Raw genomic sequence first — 18570 nt, forward strand, 5'->3', positions numbered from 1 at the left:
GCAGGTTCAATTCAATTCAATCTTGGAACAGCCCCCTTTCCTGGAGGGCAGTCCAGTTCACAACTGAACGGCTCAAACTGCCCCAGTTTGCAGCGGACCAGTTTGTGGTCAAGCTGGTTTTGCACATCCTTGTTCTGCACCTCTTTCAGGTCCCCCCCCCCCCGCCACCTTACCACCACTGTAGGCAGCTGTCCTCTCACTTTGTGTAAAGTGCCATGCTGCTATGGAAGTAATAATCAATACTCTGTAAAATGCTATGCCACTGATGGTGGTATAGTAGTAGTATTAGCAGTAGCAGCCGCCGCCACCGGCCATAAGGATGTGTGAATCGGAACATTGGCCTGAGCTTCCCCAGCCCTGCATCAGCAGTGGTGGTGAAGAGATTCCAGGCTGGAATCTCCCTGTCCCCAAAGCAAGTGTGCCTTGGGGCTCGTTGAGTTGAGGGGCAGCTGTTGCAGTGGGGCGGGAGCTGTGTTCTACTAGCAGGGGCAGCACAAAGATTTCCCACCACTGCTGGCCCACAATGCGGTTCCCACCTGTGACAGCAGCTGCCCTCCGTGGGGTCTGGTGCTGCAGCAGGCGGGAGCTGCACTCTACCAGTGGCAGCAACATGGAGATTTCCCACGGCTTGGCTGCTGCCTGCCACAGGAGCTGCCCTCCAATTCTGCTAGCCCCCAAAGTCCGCTCTTCTTGGCAAATCAAAGTGTGCCACAGGGCTGGCTGAGTCAAAGCACAGCAGCTGTGGCAGACGGCAGCTGTGCTTCAACTGGAAGATGTTGCCCTGTGACTCTCATGGGGCCCCAAACTAGGGATGTGCCCGAACCATGGATCAAAGCTCTGTTCGAGCACTTTTAGGGAAAGCTCCACACTCTTCCAAAGCCCGCACATCGTCAGCATGCATATGGCATCCATGCATGCATGGGCATCATGCACATGGTCGGCACTACCACCACACTAGGGATGTGCCCAACCACCAATTCAAACATGAGCAGGTGCTTACCTGCTCTGTGCTGCCAGCATGCACATGGTGTCCGCACATGCACAGGCACCATTTGCGCGGTCAGCATGGTGTTGCTGGCCATGCACATGGCACCCATGCATGAGCGGATGCCACGTGTGTGCAAACGGCACATGGGGCTTTATGGGATGCATGACGCCCCAGCAGGAAGCTGGAAGGGACAGCGGAGAGCTAAGCACCTGCTCTCCTTTTTCTTAAAAGTCCCCTTTTGAATTCGCCTCAAAGTGCTCAAAGCGGGCTTTGAACCACTGCCACAGTTTGGGCACACCCCTGCTATTGCCTTGAGCTCCACACTCCCCTAAGGACACCCTGGGCCTTGAGTAGAGACCAACACCCTTATTACATGAGGAGTCGATATATTGAAGAAGAAAGGAAAGCGCAGGCTTCGAGGTCTGAGGCCATGGCGTCCAGGCAGGGTTAGGCAGCTCCCGCCGCGCGCTCTCCGGCGTGCCAGGGCTCCCCTAAAGCAATGGGCGGCGCGCCTCGGAGATACGACACACTCTAAATTAGTACGCAGCGCCACTGCACAGAATGGCAGCCCACAGAGCGTGCTGCAAGGCTCGGCCCGATTTCCTGCCGCCGCTCGTCCTTTCGCTTCTCCAGATCTGGCGGAGGGCGAAGGGTGTGGCGGAGGCGGGAGACATCCACGGACGTGCCGCACAAAAGAGAAGGCATGCCTGAGGCCAGACTGTGGCTGCCGCCGCCGCCACTGCCTTCCTTATTAGCTGGAGCAGGCGGGGTGGGCGGGATGCCTGGCGGGTGACCTCCCTCTCCTTCCGTGTGCCCTCTTGTCTGCCCTGTCCTCCTTGCCTTCAGTAGCTACCACCAGCCTCCGCGCGGCCGCCAGCCAAACGCCATGAGCGGCTCCAGCCCAGAGAAAGAGCAGCCTGGCGACAAGCCGAGCGTCTCCAACTGCAGCAAAACGGCACTTTCTGAGGAGGAAGCAGCCGGAGCCGAGCAGGACTGGGAAGCGGCGAAGGCTGCCTATGAAAACCTCACCACGACCAAGAGACCCCGACCTGTGAGTTACAGATGGACTGGGCTGGGAGCAGCTGGCAAAGTGTCACCCTCTTTCTCGCTTTTTACGGAGCTTTTGTCTGAGCAAGCATTTCTAAGCTTCCCCCATCGCTCGGCGTTTCCTTCCTCCACGCCCCAAATGGCTGCCCGTTGATTCTCTTTGCCACTCCTCCTCCCTGCCTTCAAGTGCCCAATGAGTAGCCCCTTTCTTTCTTCAGTGCACACATTCAGCTTGGCATCCAGCTTGGTACACACACACACACACAGTCTTGCCTCCCTCACACACTATGATTTGTATATCCTAGTTATTTTCCCATCAACTTTAAGCATGTGACCCCGGTCTTTTTTCTTCCCTCCCTCATACCCATAGCCCAAACCCCAAAATGCCATCACCATTGCTGTGTCCTCCCGGGCTCTCTTTGATATGGTGGAAGAGAGGAAAATCTACGAAGAACAAGGGGTGGAAAAGTATGTGGAGTATCAGCAGGCAAATGAGAATGCCACCCTGAAGCCAGGACCAGCTTTTTCTTTTGTGAAGGTAACTAGACATCCTCTTAAGAACTTCGGGGAGACCTTTTTCATTCACACCACTTATCTCGGTCTTTCTCCTCTGCTTTATCTGCGCCCAGATCAGCTGCTAAATAAATCATCTCTGTGTTATATAATCCTGCTGTCAGATGCACACACAAACACACTGAGTTAAGGCAATGCATTAAAGATGGCTCCTGGGTTTCTCTGATGGGAGGAGAACTTCCCTGAAAACAACATCATTAGACAGGATGCAGAGAGAGGTCCAGGCCATATTAAATGAAGAGGTAGAGTTTTAAATGAACATGCTGCTATATAGATTCTGGTATACTCTACCTGAAATGACTACGCTCAGAATATTCATATTCCTGTTTAAACAGGGTATGGCTGGAGACAGACAGTCCTTTCTAGGACTGATAGTGATCTGAGAGAAGCATTGTTTTCCATAGTGTAAAGGCCTGTATGTCTTTAATCCTACTGTCACCTCCAACATAGTACGCTGCCATATACTGAGTCAGACCATTGGTCTATGTAGCTCAGTATTGTCTTCACAGACTGGCAGTGGCTTCTCCGAGGTTGCAGGCAGGAATTTCTCTCAGCCCTAGCAGGATTTTTAAATAATACAGAAATCCGCAAACCCTGCTTACCATAGGTGAAAATGGGATGAGTTTGCACGCTAAAAGCAGTGAGCCATCTTTCAAGCCACCTTCAGTTCTATCTATCTATCTATCTATCTATCTATCTACTTTCAGAATAGAAAAAATTATATTATTTCAGATTTTCACTTCTGAGCTGTCAAAATATATTTTAATGCAGAGGCTCAAACACATGATTAGCATCATCTAAATCGGAGAAGTTCATGGTCTCTTAAGAAATTAAATTTCATGGATTAATTAGTACTTTGGATCTTAGTGCCAGTTACTGGCATCCTGACTAAATTTACTAGAGGAAGTCCTGTTGAAATTTAGTAGTCATTTAGAGTAACTTCTGAATAGCAATATTGAGTAACTTAGTTTAGATGTCAGCCAGTATCTGTTATCATTACAAAATATCAGAATTGCTAGATTCAAACATGCATAATTAAGTTCCTTGTCTAGCAGTTTAAAATAAACTTCTTCATTGTTGAAGAACTCTCTGGGCCGTTGTACTTGCATAAAAACTGTGCAGCACTCTCAGATTTGGGTTCTTAAAGTGTACAATGATTAGTAATTTTAAAAACCTTCATTCCCAGGCTAAGGGTTGCCCTGTTACATTTGAAACTCAAACACCACAAAAATTCAGAATCCTACTGTGATGGAAAAATAGACTCTAGCTTAACAGGTGTAAGTTACACTCTATAAAGTACTGCACTGACACCTCTGTATAACCTGGAGTATTCACGCGGTCTTTCCGTAGTGGGGTTTCCTTCTTTTGGAATGTGGTGTGCTTTCTGGTTCTCAGTTTATGGCTTGCTATAAAGCCCTAAACAGCTTAGGGCCTGCGTATTTAAGATAATGAGGCTATTCTCACGACCAGCAAAAATCAGGCTAGGAGAGCCTAGCCCAATTTTTGCTGGTCGTGTAAACCACCAGGCTCGCAGGTGAGCCCGGTGGTTTACAAGCAGGTAACCCGCTTAATTGCCCCTGCCCTTAGCCAAGGTTAGCAGAGCAAGTGCTCCACAAACTCTGTCTTTGTGCCCGTGTGTTGCTGCAGCGTGGCAACTCATGAGTAGACCCCCGACAAAGCAGCCTCCCGGCGCAGTGGTCTCTCCAGCATGCTCTGCGCACTCATGCAGGGCATGCTGGAGCTTCCGGGGGCCATGCGGCCCCTGATCCTCCCAGCCCCCGCCTGCTCCGTCACGGAGCTGGCAGTCATGTGGGCGGCCACTTTGGCCGCCCGGAGCAGACTGCCTGCTCGTGTGTGGGGAGAACGGGCTAAGCTTGCTCTCCCCGCTAACCCTCCCCAGGTTCTGCTCACCAATCATGAGAAGAGCCTCTATGTCTTCTTCACCATGAGCCCCACCGCCTGTTGAGATCATCTGGACAGGTACATCTGCAGCTGCTGCCAACTTTTTTGGCGGCTACTTGGGGACAGGCCTTCTCCGTTGCTGGCCATGGACTTTGGAATGCGCTCCCTGTTGAAATAAGAGCCTCCCCATCTCTGGCAAATTTTTAAAAGGCACTGAAGACACACTTATTCACCCAGGCTTTTTATTAGAATTATGGTTTTAACTTTTAATGTTAGTTTTAAATGATTTTAATATTCAAATAATTTTAATGTTTTAATTGTAAACCTCCTGGAGACACAAGTTTTGGGTGGTATTAAAATATGTTAAATAAATAGAGGCAGTGTGGAGCCATATTGGGATGTGTTTTTGTGGAATTTGGAGGATTTTTGTTTTGTTTGCGGGGGAGGATCTGGAGAGGCCAAAGTACAGTGCTGTAGTCCTCTCATTTCTGGTTTGTTTTTTTCCTGGTGGGTTTTCTTTGGGGCAGATTTTTAGTCATTTTGTTATGTACCGAGGACCATAACCCCATCACCCTCATAAGCACAAGGTTTCAATTATCATCGTTTTGGCATTCGCAGTGGTATCATGGAATATAACCCCCACAACAATCAAGGGCCTCCTGTATTTGAATCTGGCTAGTTCATAATACTGGAGATATAGTAAAGGTGTATAAGGGTTTGTATGCACAAATCTAGCATTAATCAAGAACTAGCTGGGCTGGGCGCAAAGCATCTGTGCCTCTGCCGGCCCGCCCAGCCCGCTTCTCCCCGCACCTGGCGGGATTCTGGCCGCGGGTTTCCAGCTGGCTTTCAAACCAGCCTGTCCCCTCCTCCTGCCCAGCTCCGCCTGCCCCCGGCAGCTGGGCCACCACCACCTCATCTCAGCGGCCAGGCCAGCCCATTGCCACCTCATTCCTCCTAATCCTGGAGGCTGGGCCGGGGTGGCCCACTGCCACCTCTTCATCCCGGCAGCCGTTTTCTCCCCGTCGCTAGTCCGGCAGCTGCTCGCGAACTCTCGCGAGAGCTGTCACATATGGGATTAGTGACAGATACACCTAGGAGAAATAAATATATAGAAGATACTTTTAAAAAAACAAGCCTGCATTGATGTGCAGTTATAAGTAGCATAAGTAGCTCTTATGTACCGGAGATAGGCAATGGCTGGTACTAGGACAGTGAGGGGCAAACCTGAAATGAAATCATATGGAACATCCCTTGACTTTCTCCCTTAGCTTTGGGAGTCTACGGTCATCTCTGACAAAGAAGTGAAATCTCTTTCATTCTTTGAGGCGCTTCACACGAGCAGTGTGAAGTATCGAGAGGAGGTTGTGGGGAGAGTGGCTTTGACCCACTCTCCCCACAGATGATCACTTACCTGCCCAGACAAGCGGTGACTCTCCTGCACTGCCACGTGGTGCCCCACCCCCCGGAGCCCCAGTAATGCCCCACACAAGTGCACAGTGCATTCCTGGGATCCCCCCTCCCCCCCATGTGTTCGCCGCAGCTGACACATGACCCAGAAAATGCGGCTAATGGAGCACTCGCTCCATTGACCTCGTTTAAGGAGATGGCCACATAGGCAGGCTTGCCAGCATGGAGCCACTGGGCTGGCCCTCTAGCCTGGTGGTTCTCATGAGCGAGCAAAACAGGGCTGGTCTCCCTTAGCCCAGTTTTACTCACTTGTGAGAATAGCTTCTTTGTGTTGCTTTGTCTTCATAGCATCTAACTGCTCTCCAGTAACTCCAGCTCCCTGAAACAAACTGAAACAAGGCCAGAACTAGCACACACATGGTTCCTCCGCCTCCTCTCCGTGTCTCTCTGTAATATCTATTATTACAAAATGTGTAACATGTATTACTGTGATCATGTTGCAACTATTACCCTAACCCTACTCTATTTCATTGACTGTTGCAAGTTTCCAACCACCAGTAGCAACACAAGGATGTCACATCACATACTTTGTAATACTACATGATACCAAGAGAGAGGAGGAAGAAACATGACATTTTTGCTTTCTGTGACAGCCAGGTGTTCTTCATAATATTGCATTCCAGCTTAAGCTCCATGTTTAGTGCCACACAGATCAAGTTTTTACAATCTCATTTGCAAGAGTTCAATATGTAGATACTGCAGTAAGGGCCACGTGGTTAAGGTGGTTTAGTGCACTGGGCAATTGGGACTTCAGACTCTTTTGAAAACATATCTGGCAGCTATATAAATTCTTTCTGTGTATGCAAACATTCCTGTTTTGTTCATTTCTTAAGGATGTATATGCAGTATACCCTTGAATATTGTGAGTATCATGGGGGTAACGTTCCATGAAGCTAATACTACAATATTCAAGCTTAAAAGCTAACCAGGAAAATTGGGTTAGATTCCTGAGAAGGGGTTGAGAATTTAAAAAGTAAAGCCATCATCACATGTCCCAGGCGCCACTCTCAGAACACATTGCCAGGGAGGCTTCTCCAGTATTTTTGGTAGTGGTGATGGTAGAAGCCACATTCTCCAACTCTCGCCTGAGCACAAGGGACAGAGAATGCTGCTACCGCCATCTATCAAAAAGGGTTGGAGAAGCATGGGCAGCCTCCTGCCTGCTCTCACAGTGCAGCACCTCCACGAGTGGACAGGATGCTGCCCATGCTTCTCCAAGCTCTTTAAAGGGGCTGCTTCCCCACTGAGAAGTGGCATAGCAGTAGTTTTGGTCATACCTGGGGTTGAGGATTCTTTAAAAAATCTCAGCTGGAAAACCCCATGAATGACCAAAACTACCCTTAGGTATGTGCACAAATGGCTCGGGCAGCCAGGGTGGGGAGTGTTTCCCTTAAAAAGCAGGTGAGCAGCTCCTTACCTGCTCATCCACTGCCCTGCTGTTTTTCTAGCAGTGGCACCTGCTCTCCAAAAGGCCACACATGGCTGTGGTCCTGTTTCCTGCAGCCTCCGCACTGCGTTGTCACAGACATGGCCGGCATGCATTAGTGTGGTCAGCATGGTGTTGCTGACCATGCAAATGGCTGGCATGCATGTGTGCCAGCCATGCATATGCTGATACTGCATGGAGGCTGCAGGGAACAGCCATGCAGCAGCACGTGGTGTTTTCGAGAGTGGGTGCCATTGCTGGGAAAGCGGCTTGGTGACGGACAAGCAGGTAATTTGCTGCTTGCCTGCTTTTTAAGGGAACCGCTCCCCACCACATTGAACCGGTTCAAATGCCAACACCCAAGCCGGTTTGGCACTTACCAGAGATGGCGGCAAACTGGCTCATGCACTAGACTATTCTGACTATTCCCCATTAATTTCCCCCCGAAAAATTAATGGGTATACACAGAATTTGCCCATGGAAGGGCAAAACCGTGAAAGATAAACCTGCAAGATTCAAGGATCTACTTTAATGTGAATTCTGCTGGGAGGGATTTTTTCCAGAACGTATTCATGTTAAGCTGAGGAGCTTTTGATATGCTCATGTGATCCTATACAATAACAACTTAGAATAAATGTGCAAAATCCTAGATGCCTGAAAGACCATGGACTGCAGAATTCACTTTCTGTAATTAACAAAAGGTGAAGTTTGGGTTAGTTCCTCTTGCAACAAGCCCTGACAAGCGCTGTTGAGACATCAAGAAAAATTAATAGAACACGTTATGCCAGTTGGGCTGGCTAAGTGCATTCTTCTTCTAGGAGAGTCCTATGGGTCTCAAATCAGATCTGATGAAAACAGATATTGAACTACCATGTGTGCTGATGTGTTTGCTACTGACAGGCAGTGGAGCAGGTCAACGCCCGACTTCGTGAGCTCTACCCAGAGGATGAAGAGCTGTTTGATATTGTACTCATGACTAATAACCATGCTCAAGTGGGGGTGAGACTTATTAACAGCATTAATCATTATGGTAAGTCTGACGATTAATTATGGTGAGTCTGGCTGCTGCTGCTGCATCCTCCTTGATGCTGCAGTTCCTTTAGTGTTAACATTCATTTGTGGGGAAAGTATTTGTGTGCATCAGATTTGCTCAGTGTAGTGAGAGAACTCGGTTTAGCATGTGATTTCACAAATGAAATTAAATGCTCCTCACCTAGTATGTTTCTGCAGAGTTCTCTGTATTCTCAGAAGTCACTACATAAAAGCGGAAGTATACAGTTATACCTTGGCCACCATCTTGCAGTCCCAATCTCCACCTGTAAATCTCAAAATGTTTTTTAAACTATTTTAAAAACCCCTAAAAGGGTTTTGCAGGGAGAGCAGGCTTGACCTGCTCTCCCTGCCAGATCGGCCGCCCACATGATTACTGGCTCCATCATGGAGCCAGTTGGGGTGGCAGGGTTTGGTGGCCTCCCAGCCCCCGGAAGTCCCAGTTTCTGGGAAACCCCCCGACACTGGGAGGCTTGTTGTAGCCTCCTGGTCGGGGAGCTGCTCATGAGTCACCGTGGCATGGAGTTGTGCTGCAGCGACACAGTCAGAGAAATGGGATTAGCAGAGTGCATGTTCCACTAACCTTGTTTAAGGGAGGGATTTAAGCGGGCTTGCTACCGAGAGCTGCACTGCTCCCATTGCTTCCCACAATCGGGAGAAATCAGGCTAGCTATCCCTAGCCTGATATTTGCTGATCATGGGAATAGCCTCTCTGTCTTGCATTTCTCTTAGGACCTACTTTCCTGCCCCTCCCCATCTCAGTCTCAGTGTTGCTACTTTTTGAATTTGAACCCAACCACGACATGGTTGAATGTAATAAACTGCATGTGTGCCTGTGCATCAACTGTTTCTGAGAAATTATCTTATCCCAAACCAGGTCTGTTAATCGAACGATTCTGTATGACTGGAGGAAAGAGTCCTGTTGGCTACCTGAAAGCATACCTTACAAATCTGTACCTTTCTGCTGATTCTGAAAAAGTTCAAGAAGCCATAGAAGCAGGTTTGGATTGCATTTTACCCTTGCTTCAAACATAGCATACTAGCCACAGAAATGACTGCATGTATTTACTACAGGATGTTGCAAGTTGTTAATTTATACATGGAAGTTTGGGAGTATGAGCCCCCAATGAGATTGACTCATGTCTTAAATTAAATTATTATTGAATTATCAGCAAGTTCTGAAGCAACTAGATGCCTCTTCCCCATCTTCTTGTACTGCATTGGCAGGCAAGGAAATGTGCAAAAAACCAACAAAAAAACCCAACAAAATGTAAGGCAAAGGTGGCAACCTGGCAAATCTCCATTTAGGCTGAGGGTCAAGAAAGCCCTTGCATAGCAATCAATATGACTGGAGAAGGGAAAGGTTTTGCTGGAAGAACAATATGTGAAACTGCTGCACTGTGGAATTTCTGCTAGAGATCTATTATAGTAAGGAATTTTGAGGAAAGGTTATGTCTTAGAGTGATACTTGAGGTAGAAATGCATCTGGTACATCTCTAGCAAATAATTAGGGAAGCTGCCACTATTATTTCTCTGTCTGGATGTATTCCAGCTCAGTGTTGAGCTAAAAGACCAAGGCAAAATGCAGGTGCATGGAGAGTAACTTGCAAAGCCAGTATAATATACAAAACTGTACAAAATCTTTATTGCTTACATGGTGCAGATGTTAAGGTGGCCAACACATCTTGCAATTTCCATGCTTTTTAGTGCACAAGTGAAAGATGTAAGTATTCTAACTCTCATCTTAAATCAAAGGTCTTCTGATATTTTGATTATACCGGCACAGTCGTGCCAGTATAGTTAAGATGAGGATGCTTTTCAATGTTCCCCCTTTATAAGCCCTGAACGTTCTATTGCTTATAAAGTCAAAAGTATTTGCTCAATCCCTCTGATATCATGTACACGTTGACTAGGGGACCAGAGACACCACTCCTCCGAATTTGGTGCTAATCCATTGCAAAATGGCTGAGATACAGCAGTTTAACTCCTAAAAAGAGGTTTAAAAAGTGTTGGCCACGGTTTTTCACCACAGATAATGAGCCGGGTCTCACAATCAGTGACACCCGGTTTGTGAAGTTGAGCGGGGAGAGCAGGCTAAGCCCGCTCTCCCCGCACACGAGCAAGCGGGAGCTCTGGGCGGCCAGATCGGCCACCCACATGATTGCTGGCTCCGTAACGGAACTGGCGAGGGGCTGAGGAGTTTGGGGTCTGTGCGGACCCTGGAAGCTCCAGTATGCCCTGCGCAAGCGCGCAGAGCATAGTGGAGAGACCCCCAGAGCCGAGAGACGGCTTTTTGCCTCTCCTCCAGGGGGTCTCCTCGTGAGTAGGTACACCGCGGCTACTCACGATCCTGAAAACCGAGTTTGTGCAGTGCTCACTCTGCAAACCTGGTTTTAGGGGAGGGGTACTTGAGCGGGTTACCCACTCTAGAACCACTGGGCTCGCAGCCGAGCCCAGTGGTTCTCACGATTACAGAAAATTGGGCTAGCTGCGGCTAGCCCTATTTTCTGCAATCATGAGAATAACCTCAATGTATATTTTTAAATGTTGATATCTTTTTAGCATCTCCCCAAATTCAGGTCCAAACTGGATTGGTGTGTTTTGCTGGTTTGAAAAATATCAATCTAGTGATTTTTGAGTAATTACTGTTCACAATCCCCATAAGTACAGGGAAATAACTAAGTAAGAGCTTAACTGAGTCTGCCCTCTGAGAATTCTGAAGCCAACGTTGGGAAGGGCAAGTTCTGGCAATTTCTAGCAAGTGACTTCCTGGTTCTGAGCATAGATGCCTGGAGGTTTTTCACACCTGGCTTTTAGTTTGCATCTCCTCTGGAATGGAGGTGTGCATTCACATATCAGCCAAATTTTCCAGCGACCGGGGAGCATTTCACACACAATTTGGGAATTTCATTGTGTGTTAGAGTGTAACCCAATTTATATCGAAGTTTAAAAGTCCACTTATTGCATCAGTTTGTGGGGGCAACTTCCAACTCTTAGTAAAGCCTCATAGTATACCCGCAGTAAAGCCTGTTGTCTGGGCTAGCTCCACATAAGGACAGTCTGTTAGCACTCTGGCAGTTGTATAGTTAAATAACCATTCCACCACCACCCCCTTCCTTTCATGGGCATTTGTTTTCTCCATCTGTCCCTCTTTCCTTACCCGCACCAAATGCAGAGGGAAGCAAAGTTCCTCAGCAAAGCTTGGAGTAAATTACTAGAAAATAATTCCAATGATCTACTGGAACTTACTTCTGAGTAAATGCACATAGGAATCAGGACCAGCAGAAATCCTAGACAAGAATGTGGATTCTGTTTCCCTCACCCCCTTCCTCCCAGTCCCTCAGCAAAGCATAGAAGGCTGGACTATTTTTTTCTCTGGGGCATACTTCTGAGTAAAAACGTGTAGTATGGGGACCGAGGACACCATGCTAGGAAGTTCCAAAGATGGAACCTCAAGGAAATCCTAAAAACCATTCCCACCCAGCACCAATAAGCCATCATTCTGATGTAGAGTGCTCTTGAACATGGAGGCTCTACATCAGAGCCAAACTATCAGTGAATATGGAAGCTTCACTTGGCCATACTTAAGAAATGCAGCCTCCATATTCACAGGCAGTTTGGCTCTCATGCAGAATCTCCGCATTCAAGGGCAGTCTACATCACAATAATAGTTTGCTGGCACTGGGTGGGAATCGTTTCTCGATTTCCTTTCTTCACTACATTCTGGAAGCATGTTGCTTAGCATTGTGAGAAAGAAGATGCTGTAGTACACATGCCTTTTCCAGCAGTATGTACTGCAGTCCTACAGTACAGACACACCTAGAAGGAAGTAAACTCCATTAAACTCAGTGGGACTTGCTTCCAAATAATGAGGAAAAATAACAATCCCTGAAAAATGGTCTTGGGGGAGGGGAGCATAATGGAAAGGTAAATACTTTGTACAGTCTGGTGTGTGATGATGGCTTTAGAAACGAGGCTCCACGCTTTGCCTTGGTCTTTCAGTTGGCCATTGGGCTGGGGAGGGATGCATCCAGGCAGACATTTAACAGGTGCAGTTTTCCTAATCACTTCCTAGAGATGCCTCTGATTAATTTCTGCCTGATGTATTTCTGATCAAGGCAAGGTGTGGGTGCATGGGGCCTCATTTCTAAAGCCATAATCATATACCAGACTGTACAAAGTCTTTACAGCTTATATGCCACAGAAGTTAAGATGGGCACTTTAACTTGCAATTTCCATACTTTTTAGAGCATGAGTGGAAATGTAAAGCATCTTAAACTGAAGGGTTTTGGATTATTGGGTTGTTCTTTATTGAGTGGTTCTGTTGATGCTTTCAGTAATATCAACTGCTCACTCCTATCTTTTTTTGCAAGGGTCCCCTATAAATCTTCTGAGTGATCAGGTGCTAAAGAAAATTCTCTGGCTTTATTCAGATTCTTATAAAAATAGGTGATCCTAAACACATTTACTTGAAAATAGGTCCTATTGATTCTGCTGGTTCATCTAACTAAAGTTTGTTAGGATAAGAGTAAGGGTGTTGTCAAGAAGCCCCCTTACCTGAAGAAATTTGGCTACCCCCTTCTATACAAGGGGGCTTTCCATGGTTTGACTAAAACCCTTTTCTTTAGGATTACTCTTGGAGATGAGTAACTTCCAGTAATTCCTGTTTCTGTTTCACTCCAAGTTCGGAGCACCTTTTGGAGAAATTGCTTACATGGCTACTCAATTTATAGTGGCAGGTATATTCTCCCACCACATACTATCTTTGGGCACTGGATCTTTCCAAGGTCCCTGGTTCAGATTAATGGGCTGAATCAAAACATTATGCAGAAGGAAACTATCCTGCCCCAGTACATCCCCAAAAGCTAGAATTGGATAATAGAGTTGGGAACGGGATAGCATGTAGCATTGAGGTGGGCTACCTTTGGAATCTGCCAAAATCAGATGTTTACAATGTGCTGCTTCAAACACCAGCAGCTTATTAAAAGTATCTTATAATGTTAAGAGTAAAGATGGCCTCCATCTTACATAGGATACAAGATTAACTATGTAAATAATGTTTTTGCAGGAATTGCTGCTGCCACATTGTTTACAGGGAATAAAAATGTCCCTTATGATGATAAGCAGCTCCGTGTGGCCTTTGATGGGGATGCTGTTCTTTTTTTGATGAGTCTGAAATAATTGTGAAAGAGCATGGCCTTGATACATTTTTTGAGCACGAGCGAATAAATGAAAATAAACCTCTGGCACAGGTATGGTGGCTAAGTTTTGCATTTTTCTTTACTGTTTTCTTGATGAAAACTGGCAAGGTGATATTATTCTGCCTGATCAGTCAGTGGAGACACTTAATAAAAGTGTTGAAATATTTGTGGAAGAGTAATAGAATCTTAGAGAAACAGATCTCTGTCTTGCTGTTCCAGCCTCTTTCTTAGCAGATGATTATTTGGTTTTTTGGTCTCTAAGAAAGGAGATTCCTCAGCCTGAATTGGCAATTTGCTGGACTGATACTATAATTAGGAAGTTTTCCCTAATGTTTAATCTACTTTTCTTTCCAAACTGCTTCTTGCCCTGCAATCTTAAATAAGTGCCCTGGATCTAGAGGAGTTTCAGTGTTCAGACATAGGTTTTGTATTCTCCATTCATTTCACTTGAGGAGGTAACTAACATACATGCATACACACACACACACACACATAAATATAATCTCCCTTCATTCTGTTGAAGTGAATGGGGAGGTACTTGCAGTCCAGAGATACTTTTGTGATTGGAGCCCCTATAACTTTTAACAGATAAGGGGTTGGAGCAGTGATGGATAAATTTTCTGCCTCTTTCTTAAAATATTGAGGATGAGAAATTTTTGTATATTAATTTTTGAGTTTTATCCCTTATGTATCTTAAGAATTTTTTAAAAATAGATACTGCTTTTAAAATGTATATGTTATAACCCACCCTATTGTAGCCAAACCTTTCTATCCAAATGTAAAGATATAACTGAGAATGAAAATGCTTTCAGCATCCCTTTCTATTTTCCTAGAGAAGTTTGTTTCAGAATTATTTAGCATTTAGACTTTTTACAACCCTCTTAGTTCTCTTCTGAAATCACCATGCCTAATGTGTTCCTGATATTGTACCTTTAGGGTCCTCTGAAAGGTTTTCTGGAAGACTTGGGAAGGATCCAGAAGAAGTTCTATGTCAAGAATGAACGGCTGGATTCGCCAATCAGGACTTACCTGGTGACAGCCAGAAGTGCTGCTAGCTCTGGAGCCAGAGTGCTGAAGACTCTCCGCAGCTGGGGGGTGCAGATTGACGAGGCCCTTTTCCTCGCAGGGGCACCCAAGGGACCAGTCTTGGCAAAAATCAGGCCTCATGTTTTTTTTGATGATCAGATGTTCCACATAGAGGGAGCACGGCAACTGGGTACTATTGCTGCACATGTGCCATATGGTATTGGGCAGAAGTACCACAAATCCAAACTGAAAGACAGCTCTGCCAAAAATTAGTTCCTTTAAACTTGAACAGTGTGTTTCAGGCAAAGTTTGAAATTTCCATATTTGGGTCTTAACAGGATTATATTTACAAGATGGCAGTTCTTGATCCATTTTCACAGGAGATGTTTTTTACGATATACATATTTGTGTGTGGCCGGGGGGTGGGGGCTATTTTAATATCTACTCCTAAACAAACTAGTCCATAATTAATTGAACTAGGAGTGTGTTTGCAGGATCAGGTTAACACAATACAATCCAGTATAAAACTGATACTGTTTCCATTTATTGAGATGCAGATAGTTCTCCTTTTGTCACTCTAAACAGGTTTTCAGTGCACCATTTAGAACTAGATCTGTGCTGCATTAAGAACATAGTTCCCCTCAAACACCAAAGGTATATTTTATGTAACAGTTACTGGTTAGGGGCTCAGTAGTTTGGGGCCTACATTCCCTTGTATGTTATAGGATTTATATTGTACATAATGATGTAAACCAATTGGTAAATGCCAGAATTGTGGGTCTTTTTATTTACAGGGCACCTTCCTCCCAAACCTTTTAAAACTACTTTTCCACTTTAATAAAAGCTGGCTTTGGAGACTATCAGCATTTTTCTCTTTATTTACAAATTTTCTACAGGAGCTTTCTAACTTTTGATCAATTGCCCAGCAGAAGTTCACTACATATCTTCCATTTTGATTTGCACCTTCAGAATGAGGCATTAATGCATGTTGAAAACAAAATATAATGGCTGACATGATGCATAGCCAAAACATAAGAACACAGCCCTGCTGGATCAGGCCCAAGGCCCATCTAGTCCAGCATCGTGTTTCACACAGTGGCCCACCAGATGCCTCTGGGGAGCCCACAGGCAAGAGGTGAGGGCATGCCCTCTCTCTTGCTGTTGTTCCCCTGCAACTTGTATTGGGAGTCTGGAGGTGGCCTATAGCCACCAGACTAGTCGCCAGACTTGTCCATTAATTTGTCTAAGCCCCTTTTAAAGCCATCCAAACTAGTGGCCATCACCACATCCCATGGCAAAAAAGTCCATGTCAAGGTTGCAGCAGAGCCAGAAAGCAGCCCAGACACTTTTAAAGAACCGTGGCTGCACAAGCAGCATTGCCACATCTATTCCCATTTGTGACAATGGGGATAAATATGATAATGCTGCTTGCACAGGTGCCAATTTTTAAAAGCACCGGAGTTGCTTCCAGCTCTGCTGCAGCCTCAAGACAGAGTGTTCTGGCCCTGTTAGACTGCACATCATGTCATCCAGAAAATGTTATTTATTCTTACATGGATACGTACTTCTAACCAAGATTTTTCATTATTTTGAACAGCTACATAGCTTGTATAGTCAGTATACTAGCATTTGAGGAATGACGATCACAATAAATATGACATGCAAATGAGATCACAGGCTTTTGGTGTTGTGGGATATGTAATATTGCTTTGAAAATTGTTGTCTTGTAGTTTTAAAAAGACATGCTACTAGATTGCAGAGGTAATTTGCTTATTTTGTTTGCTTACTACCATATCATGCCTCCGCCTTCACTTACACCAGATCTTCCTCTGCTAAATGGATTAGCTTTTTGATAGAACTAACCAGTGTTCCCTCTAAGGCATGCACATATGCATGCACTCACATGGTTTTTAATGTCTGCTCAGTTAATTTTAGATCCTGCTCAGGATGAATCAGGAAGACCCCACTTTGAATGCATATGATGCACACACACTGCCTTGATACTGCCACTCAGAACAAAACTCATTCCACACGCAGATGAAAAAAACTAGAACACTGGAACTAACCCAAGTAAAGAAGGCATTGTAATGCCAATTTAAAGTGCAATGTGATGTGTCAGTGTGACACTGCTGTAAAAGGGCTGACCTTGAATACTAGGAATGGCTAGGCCAGGTCTTGAGAAATCCCAGGTTCCTGGGAACCATGGTGCCTAGAATTTTCACAAGTGTCCACTGTCTGGCTTCTAAATTTGGGGGCAGGCTTTAAGATTCAAAGAAACTTTGTCAAGGCCTGACCACATGACTGTCACCCAGTTGGCAGGGTGGGGTTGTGCCTTTATTCCCCTGGCCTCCACGTATGTGTGGAGGCCAGGTGAGTGCTGGAGTTGCACCGCTGCCATGCAGACTGCTGGGGGGAGCTCCACTGCTTCAGGCAGCTTCCCAGGTGCAGTGGTACACCAGAGGTAAGCACCTCCTCATTTACCTCTAAAGGTGCCTTTCAGTGCCAGCCCACCATAACCACCAACAGCCACTTGAACTGTTGAACCAGTTCACTTTGAATGGGGCTTGATTCAGTTCGATCTCAGAGCGGCTCCCTTTCCTGAAGGATGGTCCAGTTTGGGATTGAACCGCTTGAACCGGCCCGGTTCACAGTGGACCAGTTCACAATCAAACCAGTTCCGAGCATCCCTAGACAGGACTTCAAACGGTAACAGTGACAACTGTCCACAGGAAACAATTGTGCAATCTGGGACTTTAGCACTGCTATGATTAGGCAGCAGCATGTCTTCCCAATCCCACAAAAGAAAGAAACTGGAATCAATTTTGCCTTCTAGTTCAATGTATGAAAAGGCACGGTGCGGCTTCCGCGGCGCGGCCAATTTGTCCCAGCCCCCTTTCCCAGGGAGCACGTGGCTCAGTCTGCCTCTCGCGTTCGGAGAGGTCAGATGCGGTGAGACGAGCTCTGGCTAGGCTGCAATAGCACGCGGCCCGGCCTAGAGGAGCGTCCAGTGAGGGGGCAAGCGGCGAGTCAGGCCCGAGGCCCGCCCACACCGGTTCTTTCCCGCGCCTTTGGCGCGGCGGGCGAGCGAGGCCCGGCCGGCACCGGGCGCCATCTTGCCAGCCGCGCGGCCTGGACCAGCGGCTGCAGGGCAGTGGAGAGTCGGGCCGGAGGCCCGCCCACGGCGGCCCTCCTTTTTCTCGCGCCTTCAGGCGCGGCGGGTGAGTGAGGCCAGGCTCGGCCGGTGACGGGTCTCCAACTTGTGGGAACGTGCAACCCGGATCGGCGGCTGCGGCGGTATCACCCGCCCGCCCCTCCCTACCGTCGGCACCGCGAGGGCGGAGAGTCGGGCTTGCAAGGCCCGTCCATCTCGTCTGCCCTCTCTTATCTCTGCCTGGGGGGCTGTAGCTTTGGCTCAGTAGGGCTGTGGGGAGGTTTGGGCCTGGACGCCCACCTGCATCCCCCCCACAATACTGCCTAGCTGGCCTCCCTGTCTCTCTCCTGCCTGGGGGCTGTAGCTGCATCCTAGCGGGGCCGGGCAGAGAGTCACGCGGATGCCCGCCTGCCCTCCCGCGATTGGCGCCTCCCGGCCAGGCGAACTCTTCATGGACCATCAAGCCGGGTCTGCCCGGCTCAGGTTTGGGGGATGAGGCGCGTGGAGTTGGGCTGGCCGGGCATAAGGCCTGGGGGGACACACCTCGTGGGTTTCTTATTCAAAAGCAGCTGTCACAGGGGCATTTAAAGGGGTGCGAGGGGCGACTTTGGCCGTGGGCTTACTGGGGGGCTGCGTGGGGTGCTAGGGTCCAGCTCCACACACTCCCTCACACAACATGGGTCCCAAGAAGGCGCCGGCAAGGAAGGGAAAAAGACGTGCGGCAACGCGCAAGGGG

At 47.2% G+C, this 18570-nt stretch overlaps 1 protein-coding gene across 1 annotated transcript; it reads left to right on the forward strand.

Moving 5' to 3' along the window:
• Positions 1 to 1436: 1436 nt before the first annotated feature.
• Positions 1437 to 15543, forward strand: NT5C1B (5'-nucleotidase, cytosolic IB). Its single transcript, XM_053285287.1, is given in 7 exon segments — positions 1437 to 2039; positions 2406 to 2573; positions 8307 to 8436; positions 9334 to 9456; positions 13525 to 13617; positions 13620 to 13708; positions 14594 to 15543. Coding segments are annotated over 7 exon segments (1131 nt in total). The 5' UTR covers positions 1437 to 1874; the 3' UTR covers positions 14957 to 15543.
• The last annotated feature ends 3027 nt before the right edge of the window (positions 15544 to 18570 follow it).

This window comes from Hemicordylus capensis, chromosome 1, assembly GCF_027244095.1.
Source record: "Hemicordylus capensis ecotype Gifberg chromosome 1, rHemCap1.1.pri, whole genome shotgun sequence".
Taxonomy (NCBI): Eukaryota; Metazoa; Chordata; class Lepidosauria; order Squamata; family Cordylidae; genus Hemicordylus; species Hemicordylus capensis.